This window comes from Terrapene carolina, unplaced genomic scaffold (genome assembly GCF_002925995.2).
Source record: "Terrapene carolina triunguis isolate 2854851 unplaced genomic scaffold, T_m_triunguis-2.0 Scaffold119, whole genome shotgun sequence".
NCBI classification, from domain to species: Eukaryota; Metazoa; Chordata; order Testudines; family Emydidae; genus Terrapene; species Terrapene triunguis.
The window spans coordinates 2,714,201-2,729,186 of record NW_020664470.1 but is presented as its reverse complement, the minus strand read 5'-3'; the positions used below and the strand labels follow the sequence as shown (position 1 = coordinate 2,729,186).

The 14,986-nt window shown below is 44.3% G+C and overlaps 1 protein-coding gene across 1 annotated transcript; it reads right to left on the bottom strand.

Moving 5' to 3' along the window:
• Window positions 1-3,945: 3,945 nt before the first annotated feature.
• LOC112103614 (olfactory receptor 6C4-like) lies at window positions 3,946-8,612 on the bottom strand (the record flags this gene model as incomplete). Its single annotated transcript, XM_024195487.2, has 2 exons — window positions 7,683-8,612; window positions 3,946-3,960 (listed from the first exon to the last, which is right to left on the bottom strand). Coding segments are annotated over exons 1-2 (945 nt in total), but the record flags the coding sequence as incomplete, so codon positions are not given.
• Window positions 8,613-14,986: the final 6,374 nt, after the last annotated feature.

Sequence of the window (14,986 nt, the reverse complement as noted above, 5' to 3'; positions counted from 1 at the left end):
TATGGGCTAAATTGGTGCTGCTGCGATTGATGCAGTCACATTGAGTTAGAGGGTCTCGTGAAGACACGATAAGTCAACAGGGGAGCACTCTCCCGTCAACTTAATTAATCCACCTCAACAAGAAGCTGAAGCTATGTTGATAGGCGAGCATCTCCCACTGACATAGCGTGTGTAGACACCACGTTAAGTCAATGTACGTTATATCGCTCAGGGGCATGGGGGGTTTTACACCCCCAAGCGACGTAACTTACGTCGACTTAAGCAGTAGTGTAGACTGTCTCTATAGTTTGTCTATAACTCACAAACTAAAAGAGCATTGTGAATAATTGCCAGATACGGTGGTCATCTAAATTGGCCATACTGGAATCAGTAGGGCCAGATCCACAGCTGGTGTAAAACAGCTAGATCTCTAATAGCAGCTACAGCTCCATGAGAGTCAATGGGTCACATCTGTCAATATGTCTGGAAACTCTAGACAGGTGTTTGTACATGTGCTGAATATGAGGGCAATGGACACTTATGCATCAAAGAGAAGACCTTGCAAAGGAGAGACCTAGGACACTGAGTTGTGATTGGCTACGAAGAAGTCTTATTCCCCTACTATTAAGCCTGATTTTCACTTGAACCAGTCTACAGCACAGGGTTCGATGGTGTTACTCCAGATCTGCACCAGTATAAGTGAGAATGGAATCAAGCACAGTGACCTCAGTGGAGTATCTCCTGATTTACAGTGGGCAGAGTGAGAGGAGCAGGATTCAGCCCTATGGCTGGGATTTTCAAAGAAGCGTAAGGGAGTAAGGCACCAAAATCCCATTGAATTTCCTTGGGAGCTACTGAGGAGCACTTTGAAAAATCTGGCCACCTATTTAGATGCCCAAATGGATGCTGAGTTCTCCCCACTCAATCTCACTACAAAGGTCATGCCCATAGTCGTACAGTGCATCTGTGACAGATCTGGAATGGAAGCCAATTTTTCCTAGTGCCATGTTACTGTGTTAACCACAAGTTCATATTTCTTGTTAATTATAGGTCAAGCCCTATAATCAATCTATCTATCTATCTATCTATCTATCTATCTATCTATCTATCATTTAATATTTGCCTAGTAGCACCTAATGGTCTCAACATTTCTTATCACATTGGCTGCAGGGCAACCAAAGTGCAGCACTGCCTAGTGGTTTGGGCACTGGAAAAGGAGTGAGGCAATCTAGACGCTACCTGTCTTCGATTCCTATCTGTATCTTACTTGTTCTGTAAACTTGAGGAAGTCACTGTCAGGGTCTCTCTGTGCCTCAGTTTCCCCCACTCTCAGATGAAGTCAATGGTACTACTTCTCTTTCACTGTGAAGTGTTTTTCAACCTATGGGTGTAATGCACACTACTAGGCCTAAGTGTGTTTAGCTAATGAAACTGAAGACTGAGAGATGACTTGAATGCCATGCGTAAGTTCATTTATGGGGAGATAACAAGAGGTAATCTAATGGAAAAAGCAGAACAAGAACCAATATCGGGAAGATGAAGCCAGAAAAATTTAAATGAGAAGTAAGGCACATTTTTTTAGCAATGAGGGTGATTAACCATTGGGAAAAAAACAACCTAGTGCAGTGATGGATTCTCCATTTCTTGAAGTCTTCAAGTACAGACTGATTGCCTTTCTGGAAGTTATGCTTCAGTCAAGCACAAGTCATGTTTTAATCAAATGCAAGTTGTTAACCTCAATAGAGGGGGAACTGAGTGAAATGTAATGACGTGTTATGTACAGACCCCATAGAAAATCTTCCTAGTTCCTTTAAAAATCTCAGCCACAGAATCTGTCAACTTCTAAAGTGCTGAAAAGATTTTCTCCCACCAGAAGCTTTTGATTCCAATGTAGTTAAATTAACATATCTCTGGAATAAGTCACCCAATGTTGAAACAGGCCCATAACGTTGAAATGTATTTTGAAAGAAAGAGGCCAGAGCCCCACTTAGTGTGAATCAGCGCACCTCTGTTGACCAGTTCAATAGTTCTAGGGGGAATCGGAGACACCGAAAAATGCAAAAGTTGGATGGGAAACATATCTGGAGGGTTGTGTCTTCTGGCCTGTGTCACGCAGGCTAGGTTATCATTATGGTCCTTTCTGGTCTCAAAATCTGTGACTCTACGAAGAAAACAAAGGTCCAAGACTTATTAATATATTTGCTAAAAATGTAATCCCCCATCCACCAACAACATTTAAATTGCCTCTGAAGTCAGACTAATTTTTCTCATTCATGAACCACAGTTCTCCCCTCTCCCCTTCCTCTCCAAGCTCCCCTCCATCACCTGGAAAGGAAAAGTCAAGATATCAGCCAATGTCATATGAAGACTCATTCCCTAGTGACAACAGCCAATGTCAGTCCTAAAATTCTGTGAAATCTGTGTTTGTCTATGGGTATGTCTACGCTACGAGAGTAGTTCGATTTTACTTAAATCGAATATGTGGAATCGATATTGCAAAGTCGAACGTGTGTGTCCACACTAAGCATGGTAATTCGACTTTGTGAGTCCATACTAACAGGGAAAGCTTCAACATTGGAAGCGGTGCACTGTGGGCAGCTATCCCACAGTTCCCGCAGTCCCCGCTGCCCATTGGAATTCTGGGTCGAGCTGCCAATGCCTTCTGGGTAAAAAAATGTGTCGAGGGTGTTTTTGGGTAACTGTCATCATCCGTCCGTCACTACCGCCCTCCCTCCCTGAAAGCGCCGGCGGGAAATCAGTTCGCGCACTTTTCTGGTCAGTGACAGCGCGGACGCCACAGCACTGCGAGCATGGAGCCCGCTGCAACCATCGCTGCAGTTGTGGCCGTTGTCAACACCTCGCAGCTTATCATCCACCTTTCCCAGAGGCAAATGCTGAGAAATCGGGCGAGGAGGCTACGGCAGCGCGGTGAGGACCTAAAGTCTGAGAGTGGCACAGACCTGTCAGAAAGCACGGGACCCAGCGCCGAGGACATCACGGTGGCAATGGGTCATATGGATGTTGTGGAACGGCGATTCTGGGCCCGGGAAACAAGCACGGACTGGTGGGACCGCATAGTGCTGCAGGTCTGGGATGAATCCCAGTGGCTGCGAAACTTTTGCATGCGGAAGGGGACTTTCATGGAACTTTGTGAGTTGCTGTCCCCTGCCCTGAAGTGCAATGAAGGGATGCAAGTAGCCCTGACTGTCCAGAAGTGAGTAGCCATAGCCCTCTGGAAGCTTGCAATGCCAGACAGCTACCGGTCAGTTGCGAACCACTTTGGCGTGGGCAAATCTACCGTGGGGGTTGTTGTGATGCAAGTAGCCAACGCAATCGTTGAGGTACTGCTCTCAAAGGTAGTGACCCTGGGAAACGCGCAGGTCATCATAGATGGCTTCGCTGCAATGGGATTCCCAAACTGCGGTGGGGCTATAGATGGAACTCACATCCCTATCCTGGGACCGGACCACCAGGCCAGCCAGTACATTAACCGAAAGGGCTACTTTTCAATGGTGCTGCAAGCACTGGTGGACCATAGGGGACGTTTTACAAACATCAACGTCGGATGGCCGGGCAAGGTTCATGACGCTCGTGTTTTCAGGAACTCAGGTCTGTTTAGACGGCTGCAGGAAGGTATTTACTTCCCGGACCACAAAATAAGTTTTGGGGATGTGGAGATGCCTACAGTCATCCTCGGGGACCCAGCCTACCCGCTAATGCCCTGGCTCATGAAGCCCTATACTGCCGCCCTGGACACTGAAAAAGAACTCTTCAACTACCGGCTGAGGAAGTGCAGAATGGTGGTGGAGTGTGCTTTTGGCCGTCTCAAGGGGAGATGGAGAAGCTTACTGACTCGCTGTGATCTCAGCGAAACCAATATCCCCATTGTTATTGCAGCTTGCTGTGTGCTCCACAATCTCTGTGAGAGCAAGGGGGAGACCTTTATGGCGGGGTGGGAGGTTGAGGCAAATAGCCTGGCTGCTGATTACGCCCAGCCAGACAGCCGGGCGATTAGAAGAGCCCAGCGGGACGCGCTCTGCATCCGGGAGGCTTTGAAAGCTAAATCTTCAGTATCCTCTCCATTTACATACCCCTTTCCCCCCCTTCCAAAACACGTTTAAAAATTAAATGACTTGAATTTTGTTAATGAACACCGTTTTCTTTATTACTGTTTTCGCGGGAAAGTTTTGAACCTGGGACGCAGACTGTGGTGGGGAGCGGGTGTAGTGTAGTGATGAAAATGACGCTTCTAATCTCCAGGAATGACAGGCTCCGCAGTGGTGGACTGGTGGTTTCAACGGAGCCTGTCACCCCTCCTGTTCGGGACTGTGTGTGTGCGGGGGCTATGTGAGTTTCTGCCTGGGGGAGGAGGGTTACAGATCCCCTGCTGCGTGGCTCTGTGATCCAGGATAAGGACCGCTGCATAAGATCTCTAACTGCCCTCCCCCGCCACAAAGTCACAGAGCACCCCCCACAGAACACTAAAACCGCCTCCCAGACTGACCAGGATAACTAATGACTGCAATGTGTGTGTGCCCTGCTGCTGTCCTGTCCAATTACCAACCCCCTTCCCCCCCTTCAGACAGACTCTCCTCTAAAGAACATGATGTAAACAGTAATGAACAGAAATGTATTTTTTATTAACAACTACACATGAAACTGGGGGGTGAAACTTGGACGGGGGCTTGGGTGAGGCGGGAAGGAAAGGACTTTTCAAATTTTGGGGAATGAGAGCCTTCTGGTGCTTGAGCAGTCTGCAGGGGTGGAGTGAGAGTTTTCACGGAGTCTGCCGCCCCTCCTTCTTTGGACTTTGGGTGAGGGGGGTATGGGACTTGGTGGCGGGGGAGGGCGGTTACAGATAGACTGCAGCGGGGCTCTGTCCTCCTGCCTCCCGTCCTGCAGAACATCCACAAGGCGCCAGAGCGTGTCCGTTTGCTCCCTCATTAGTCCAAGCAGCGTTTGAGTCGCCTGCTGGTCTTTCTGCCGCCACCTGTCCTCCCGTTCCATGTGTGCTCGGTGCATTTGGGACAAGTTCTCCCTCCACTGTGTCTGCTGGGTTGCCTGGGCTCGGGAGCAGCCCATAAGTTCCGAGAACATGTCCTCCCGTGTCCTCTTCTTCCTACGCCTCATCTGTGCAAGCCTCTGGGTGTGTGATGCCAGGCTAGGTTGTGAGACAGTCGCAGCTGTGGCTGTGGGAATGGGAAAAAGGGAGTGAATTCCTCAGAAAGATAAATGTAGTTGTGAACAAAGAACATAGTCTTTCTCTGTGAACAAGACCATGCACAGCACCTATCACATGCGCACTCAGGACAAGGTCGAATTTTCGGCCCTCGCATTCAGTGCCTGGGGTCTTGCAGTGCAGATCAGAGAAGCGGGGCAGGACACCGGAATTTGTCTAGCAGGCTGACATGGTAAGCCGTAGACTTGTGGCTGCTTAAAACTTTGATAGTTGCACTGGCCTCCTTTCACATTGAAAGCAATGCCAGTCCCTGCTGCCAGCAATCCGGCAAGCATGAATTCTGCCCCTGTCCCACCCCCTCGCGGCTGTCCCAGGGAAAGATCCCTGTATGCTGCCCCTCTCCCGCCTCCACCGCATGGCTGTAAACCGCCAGTTACAGTTCTGTAAAGTAGCCGGCAAGCAGTCCCAATACTAACATTCCCCTACCTAATTCAAAGCAGGTCATCATGAGCGACATCACTCTGATGAGGATTTCCGAGACGGAAAAAGAAAGGATGCTTCCGGAAAGCCTGCAAAGACCAGGGCCATATGCCGCCATGCTCTGCAGGGCAATGATCCCGGAGTACTTGCTTCTCTCCTGGCGCGGAAATGTTTCCTACTACGGAGGACCCAATAAGGCCGCTCTCCCCAGGAACCTGATGCAAAGGCTTTCCAATTACCTCCAGGAGAGCTTCGTGGAGATGTCAATGGAGGATTTCAGCTCTATCCCCGGACATATAGACCGGATTTTACTGTAGCTGCACTGGCAGGGACTAAACAGTAGAACTGCTTGGGCAGAACAATCATGCTACACCGGACATTGTTTGATTTTTTTAAGTAGTTGCACTGCCAGGGAGTGAACAGTTAAGCACCTAGGGCAAAGTAATCATGAAAAACCCATTCTTAATATTCCCGTTCTGTGAAAAATAAATGTTTACATGTTTAAAACACTTACTGGCTGATCCTTCCCCTGATTCTGTGTCCAGGTTAACGGCTGGGGACGTTTGGTAGGGGATCTCTGTAAGGGTGATGAAGAGATCCTGGCTGTCGGGGAAATCAGCGTTGTAAGCGCTGTCGACTGCCTCGTCCTCCTCATCTCCTTCCTCATCTTCCCTGTCCGCTACCATGTCCGAGGAACCGGCCGTCGACAATATCCCATCCTCAGAGTCCACGGTCAGTGGTGGGGTAGTGGTGGCGGCCGCACCTAAGATGGAATGCAGTGCCTCGTAGAAACGGGATGTCTGGGGCTGGGATCCGGAGCGTCCGTTTGCCTCTTTGGTCTTCTGGTAGCCTTGTCTCAGCTCCTTGATTTTCACGCGGCACTGCGTTGCATCCCGGCTGTATCCTCTCTCTGCCATGGCTTTAGAGATCTTCTCATAGATCTTTGCATTCCGTCTTTTGGAGTGCAGCTCGGAAAGCACGGACTCATCGCCCCACACAGCGATCAGATCCAAGACTTCCCGATCAGTCCATGCTGGGGCCCTCTTTCTAGTCTGAGATTGCATGGCCATCTCTGCTGGAGAGCTCTGCATCGTTGCCAGCGCTGCTGAGCTCGCCACGATGTCCAAACAGGAAATGAGATTCAAACTGCCCAGACAGGAAAAGGAATTCAAATTTTCCCGGGGCTTTTCCTGTGTGGCTGGTCAGAACATCCGAGCTCGGACTGCTGTCCAGAGCGTCAACAGAGTGGTGCACTGTGGGATAGCTCCCGGAGCTATTAGCGTCGATTTCCATCCACAACTAGCCTAATTCGACATGGCCATGTCGAATTTAGCGCTACTCCCCTCGTTGGGGAGGAGTACAGAAGTCGAATTTAAGAGACCTCTATGTCGAACTAAATAGCTTTGTGGTGTGGACGGGTGCAGAGTTAATTCGATGTAACTCCTAGTGTAGACCAGGCCTAAGTTTTAGCGCAGGATTTTCAAAGAAACCTAAAGGAAGTAGGTGATCAACTTCCATTTACTTTTAGTGAGTTTTAGGTGCTTAACTCCCTTTAAATGCTTCTAAAATCCCACCCGAAGGGTATGTCTACATTCATGGCAGTGAGTCTCAGAGCCTTGGTCAATTGACTCAGGCTCATGGGGCTTGGGCTGCAGTGCAAAATATTGAAGTGCTAAAACTTGGGCTGAGGCTCTGAAATCTCCCCTCTTCATGGGGTTTCTAAGTCCAGGCTCCAGGCCAAGACTGAAATGTTTAGCCCCACAGCCCAAGTCCCATGAGCCCTAGTCTGTTGGCCTAGGCTATTGCAGTGTAGATGTGCCCTAAGTGACATTCCAAAGATCTAAGAATGGAATACAGTGCTCCTAACACTCAGAGGCCCCTTTTAAAATCTCAACCTTGTTTTACAACCCCAAAAGGTCTTTTTTTCCCCTCAGAATGGTGGCCAGAAGCGTGGGTCTTCCAGAATCTACTCCCATGGGTCACCAGATCTCTTAATTCCCATCTCATTACATTTTACAGTCTGAAACCTTGCAAAAGCCAGAACTTTATTGAGAGCTTTTCTCAGGGCCTCCTTGACCTCTTTGTTTCTCAGGCTGTAGATGAGGGGGTTGACCATGGGGGTCAGGACTGTATAGAAGACAGAGAACATCTTGTGTAAGTCCTTTGAAGGGCGGGTGTTTGGAACTATGTAGACAAATATCAGAGTCCCATAAAAGACTGTGACAATGACAAGATGAGCGGAACAGGTGGAAAATGCCTTTTGCCTGTCAGTGGCGGAAGGGATTCTTAGGATGGTTGTGATGATACAAACATAGGATGCCACGGTTAATAGAAATGGGATCAGTGACCCGATGGAAGACACTGTCAAAACCGTTAGTTCTAGAAGACGGGTGTCACTACAGGAGAGTTTTATGATGGGGGAGAAATCACAAAAGAAATGGTCAATTTCATTGGAGCAGCAAAATATCAGTTTAGACATTAAAATGATTACTATGGTGCTGCCAAGAAAGCTGCTTGTCCAGGAACAAGCCACTAGCTGGAAACAAACTCTGCCGTTCACTAGAGTGGCATAACGGAGTGGATTGCATATCGCTAAATACCTATCATAAGACATTGCTGCTAGCAGATAGCATTCTGTAGCTGCGAGGATAGCAAAACAATAAAATTGTGTCATGCAGCCCCTAACAGAAATGGTTCTGTCCCCAGTCAGGAGACTGGCCAACATCCTGGGCAGGATGGTGGAGCTGTAGCAGGTCTCCAAGCAGGACAAGTTCCCCAGGAAGAAATACATGGGGGTGTGAAGGTGTCGATCAGCCACAACTAGTGCAACAATGAGGATGTTCCCAGCCACGGTCACAATGTAGATCATTAGAAACAGCAGGAAGAGAAAAATCTGTAGTTTAGGGACATGCCCAAATCCCAGGAGGATGAAATCTGCAATGGACGTTTGATTTCTACAATCTGTGCTTGCCATGGGATGTATCTAGGGGACATAAAGCAAAATCATCAAGAAGAAGATAAACTCAACTTTTAATTCAATTCAATGTGGAACTAGATGAAAATTAACAACCTTTGCAAAATAAGTTGAAGAACATTGCGCTGAACTGAAATTTCATTCGGTTAATTTCAGCAATACCCAAAATCCACTCCCCCTCTTCAGGGAATTCCCATCTCTGGAGATTGCTAAGAACAGGTTAGAGAAACACTTCTCAGATGTGGTCTAAACATACTTGGTCCTGCCTCAGCGTGGTGGGGGTGAACTAGTCATCCTCTTGAGGTCTCTTTGAATCCCCACATTTTATGATTTTATGTTATTTGTTCATACCTCAGACCAATTGTCCCAGTGGCCTGGTACTGTGATATGTTAATTAAGATGTTGGTACCTACTTTCTCCACTATCAGAGCAGATAATAGCTGTGTTTATCTGGACACCCCACTACACTTATGAAAGATCGATTTTAGGCATGTAGGTGATTTTGAAAAACCCATTAGGCACCTAAATACACCTCTACCCTGATATAATGTGACCCGATATAACACGAATTCAGATATAACGCGGTAAAGCAGCGCTCCGGGGGGGCGGGGCTGCGGACTCCGGTGGATCAAAGCAAGTTCGATGTAACGCGGTTTCACCTATAACGCGGTAAGATTTTTTGGCTCCTGAGGACAGCGTTATATCGGGGTAGAGGTGTACTTTTAAAATCTTAAGTCACTTTTGAAAATAGGACTTATAATGTTAAGCTGCTTAGCTGATTTTGAAAATGTGACCCCTAATTCTGATTTAACTTCAGCAATAGTTGAGTGTCTAAATCCTTTTATGCTCTTTAAGAATCACAGCCTTTGGCTACAATAAAAATTCCTCTGTGGCTGAATAATTATAAATGATTCTGTAACAAGCAATCAGTATTAAAATAAATAAAGAAATAAACGGAACTTTTACAATAAAAGAAGGAGATGAAACTAGTAGGTTTCTCTTTAAAAAAACTTTAAAAGCCCATAGACTTTAATAGAGAATGAAATCATTGCTTTAAATGTTTTAAACCAACCTAAGAAATAAATCTCTGCTAGGCTGGTTTAAAAATTACCCAGAGAAGTTAAAACAATGAGGAGTCCTTGTAGCACCTTAGAGACTAACAAATTTATTTGGGCATAAGCTTTCGTGGGCTAAACCCCACTTCATCAGATGCATGGAGTGAAAAATACAGTAAGCAGTATATATATATACAGCACATGAAAAGATTAATTGAATTGAATTGAATTGAATTGAATTGGCCTCCTTAGCACTGACCCCCCCACTCGGTAAGGCAACTCCCATCTTTTCATGTGCTGTAAATATATATATATACTGCTTACTGTATTTTTCACTCCATGCATCTGATGAAGTGGGTTATAGCCCACAGAAGCTTATGCCCAAATAAATTTGTTAGTCTCTAAGGTGCCACAAGGACTCCTCGTTGTTTTTGCTGATACAGACTAACATGGCTACCACTCTGAAACCTGTCAGAGAAGTTGTAATTTCTTCAGTGCCTTTAGCATTAGCCCATAAGGGAAAGAAAATAAGATAATTAGTGAAAAATATGTAGGTCCTGATTCAGAAAAAAAAATCCAACCACCCATCATGATTGCATTCAGGACATCACTGACTATGTGCTTAAATTTAATCATGTGCTGAAGTCCCATTGGAGTTAATGGTTGAAACCTTGACAAAATGCCTATTGATTTAAATAGTGTCACTGAATTTGCTTAAACAGGACTTACGCATATATTTAGAGTTAAGCATATCCTTAAATTCTGTCCTGAATTGGAGCCATATAACATTCAATTTTTTCAAAATGATTTATTAAAATCAATAATTCATTCATTTTCTCAGTAACCGTGTGATAGATTTGTTATTGTAGCACAGAAACAAAGGAAGAAGGAGGGGAAATACAAAACTGAAACATACCAAAAAAATTTTGGTAAGAAAAAATTGGAAACAATTTTTATTAAAATTTTCATTTTTGGGGAAAAAAGTAATGTTGATTGGAAAATGTTGACCAAATGTTGACTGTATTAAAAATTCCTATAAAAGCAGTGTAAATTGACAAATACACACTTTTGTAAAGGTGTTTAATGTGCTTAGCAGGATATTCAGAAGCACCTAGGTACCTACAACTAGGCAAATAGATGTCACTGAAAATCCCAGTAGGTGCTCAAACACGTTTTAAAATCTGACCTAAAATGACCTAATGTGGTCATCTATTTCCATCTCCAAATCTGATTAAAAGACTTTAACTTTAAAAAGTGACAAAGATATATTTACCTCTAAGACAGGCCAGCTGCACTGTGGAAGCTTGAATATCAGATATCACCTTTCCATGCACCAGGATATGGTACTGCAGACTATTTTCTATCCCGATTCCTTCACACACCTCATATCTATATGATAGGAGACCAGCATATTCCTGCCCTGTTTGTATCATTTTGTCTTGCATCCATTCCCACAATGTTTGCAACTCTTCTGATTTATTGTTTCCTCCCTATGTGAGAAGGTAACTTATCCCTTGACAATGCTTGAAATGGCTAAGAAGGGAAAGAGACCAGTTCAATAATTTTCTAGATGGAATACACATCAGTGTTCATGTGATGAAAATGCTACTCTCCATGGTGATATTCTCAATGGAGAAGCAACTGAGAAAGCAAAACATCTAACTTTAGAGGAAAAGTAGTGGGGAAAGACACATTTTGAATCTCAAAGGAAAAGAAATGAAGAGAAGGAAAGTTCTGGCCTCAGAACAAATGTTTTCTGGTGTTAGACATAATGTTATTTTCACATTATCTATTTCCCATAAGCCCATGTTGAGTGGCATTCATTATATTATACTCATTTCATGCTATTTTTAATCAAGTCCCTTGTCAGTCTCTCCATCAGCTTGCCCAGAATCTATGTCAGACTGGCAGGCTTATAATTACTTTGGTTATACCATTTACACTTTTTAAATATTGGCAAACATTAGCTTTCTGTCTGTCTTCTGGAACTTCCCCAGACTTATTGAAAATCAACACAAATGGTCTAGCAAACTTCTCAGCCAGCTCTTTTTAAACTCTTGGATGCAAGTTATCCAGACCTGCTGATTTTAAAATGTCTAACTTTAGTAGCTGCTATTTATCCTCCTCCTGAGATAACATTTCAATGCAAAGGTTGTTATCATGTGTCATGACTTCATCATCTGTTTTCCCCCAATATTGAACAGAAATACTTGTTGAACATTTCTGCAGTTTCTGCATTATTATTGATAATTCTACCATTTCCATCCTAGTAATGTACCAATACCATCCTCAGGATTTGTTTTGTTCCTAATATACTTTAAAAGCTCCTTCTTATCATTCCTAACTCTGCTGGCCATATTGTCTGCTTGCTTTATTTCTCCTTTTCCCTAGTAGAGTTTGTTGGGTTTTGTTCCATCAAAATTTCATGGAATGACATTGTTATCCTGCTCTAGACTTTGCTTTGAAATGAAAAGTCATTTCAAAACAATCAAAATGTTCTGTTCTGGAGAGATTGGTGAGCCACTTATTTATTTATTTATTTTGAATTAATTGACCTTGACACATTTCCACAAAATGTTTCACTATTAAATAATCAGCATTTTCTGATGGAGAAACGTTCCACTAGAAAAGTTCTGGTCATCTCTGTTCACCATCTTCATCACAGAAATACAGGTTTGGAGGGGAACTTGAGAGGTTATCTAGTCCACACCCCCCCTATTGCCAAAATTCCAATGCCAAAATATATTGTGTGAATTCCTGGCCTCCACTGAACTCTTGCAAAACTCTCATTGAGGTCAAGATTTATCTATTTTGACCAAAACAGGAATGGATAGTTTCATTTCAGTGCTGAACAATACCTGGGTTCTGAAGCTGAACTTCCTGCCTCCTATTGGGACACTTTCCTTTCTTCACCTTATTTCTCCTCTTTCCTGCTGGTGGTGGTTGGATTTTTTTGTTTTGTTTTGTTTTGTTTTGCTTATCATTCCCTGGAATATTTCAACTTTTTCTTGCAAAACTGAAAACTCCAAAATATCCTAGCTGAAAATTGGTAAAAACTGAAAAAGAAAAAAAAATCAGCTGAAAACATTCACTGAAATCAATGGAGTTACACTGCCATAAATCTGGAGTAACTCAGTAGTTAATCAAGCACACATTTCCTTCATGTCTTGGGTATCTTCATGGCGTTGATCATATTGCTGTGATGGGCTGTGCAATAGAAATGCAGCCTGGATTCTATGAGCACTCTCATTGGTGAAGAAAGTCATTTATTGTCTTACAGGTGTTGTGAGATGCTACCGGTGTGGTGCTCTGCTTTCTCCTGTGTTGATATCACTCGGCTGCGTGCGTGTGTTCCCTCTGTGTGCAGTCCCAGCTCTGCAGATAGCTGACACAGCAAACCCGACGAGAACCCCCAATAACCACAGAGTCTAGTAAGATGCAAAGTCACTTCGGACTAGGTTTATTGCGATCTCGGACACAATTGCAGTTCCCCGTAGATTACTTAGTCTACCGGGCATACTACTAATAGATGCCTCTTGGCAAGGACCCGGCTCAGTGGCGGGACTTTCCACTGCCCCCGTGGCCGGACAAAGATACCACCCCAGGGATACATTTTTATACACAGGTACAAACAAGTTACACATCACTCCTGACGTATTGAGGTGCAACCCCTCTACGCAGCAAGGTACAACCCTTCTACGTAGTAAGGTGCCGCCTCTCACCTTGTACATGTTGGTTCGATCTATCCATCATTTTACCCTTTTGCCCCTGTCATTGGGATGGGTCGGCCTGTTCCATGTTATCTGTGGAATGTTCCAGTATAGGAGTGTTTTAATATTTAGTGTCCAGTACTTTTTAGGTATGTATCTTTTTGCAGCATCAGCCCTTTCCTTGCCAGCTTCTGTGAGCAGGGCCTGCCTCTGGCTCACAGCTTAACTTTGCTTTATGTTAGCAAAGTCTTGACCATTACTTTAGTTCAGGCCTTAGGCCTCATACCAGGCCTCTGATACCAAGGTTTATCTCTCAGGGCCTCCTCTTACTACACATACCAATCCACCAATTGCTGTGTCACCTGCAACCTTTACCAGCAATGATTTTTTAATTTTCTTCCAGTTCATTGATAAAGATATTTGAGTGTGGGACCCTACTAGAAATGTCCCCATTTGATTCTGATTCTCTATTTACAATTCTTTTTTGAGATCTGTCAATTAGCCAGTTTTTAATCCATTTTATAAGGGCTACATTGATTTTGTAAAATGCATTTTAAAACTAGAATGTTGCATCAAATGCATATAGATAAGTCTGAGTATATTATCACAATTCTTAAATTCATAGCTCTGTAAAAAATCATAAACCCAATAGAGACTCTGGCTTTAAGACTTATTACAGCAATATATAACCCATTAACTCTACTTTGCTCTATGATTGCAGAGGTGTTAATTGCCCACTGGAGTTTGAATGCTTTCTTGCAACATGTGTTTGTTAGACCTTGTATTTAGCTGTGACATTGATTACCTTTCCCAGACCTGAAGAAGCGCTCTGTGGAGCTCAAAAGCTAGTCTCTTTAATCACCAGAAGTCAAGCCTATAAAATATATTGCCTCCCTCACTTTGTCTCTCTTATATTATCTCAACACAGTTACCGTTGTCAACTAAATTTATAAGCTCTTAAAAACTTATATCAAGTTTGTCTGGCAAAACCTAGTTTCCATAAAACCATCCCGACTGGAGCCATTTATGGGCCATCATTTAATCTTTCATTGGTATCCTCCCGTATCAGACTTTCCATCATTTTGGCCAGCATCAGGCTAACAAACTCGGTTTACCTCTTTTAAATTCAATGCACAGTCAACCTGTGGAACTCGTTGCCAGGGGATGTTGTGAAGGCCAAGATTGTAATAGGGTTAAAAAAAGAAATAGACAAGTTCATGGAGGATAGGCTCAACAATGGCTATTAGCCAAGATGGTCAGGGATGGAACCCCATACTCTGGGTGTCCCTAGCCTCTGTTTGCCAGAAGCTGGGAGTGGATGAGAGAGGATGGATCACTCAATGATTGCCCTGTTCTGTTCATTCCCTCTGAAGCACCTGGCATTGGCCACTTTCATAAGGCAGGATACTGGGCTAGATGGACCATTGGTTTGACCCTGTCTCATACTGAGAAAGAGGGGCGATGGATGAGTTATCTTAAGTGCCTATACACAAATGCAAGAAGCCTGGGAAACAAGCAGGGAGAACTGGAAATCCTGGCACAGTCAGGGAACTATGATGCGATTGGAATAACAGAGACTTGGTGGGATAACTCACATGACTGGAGTACT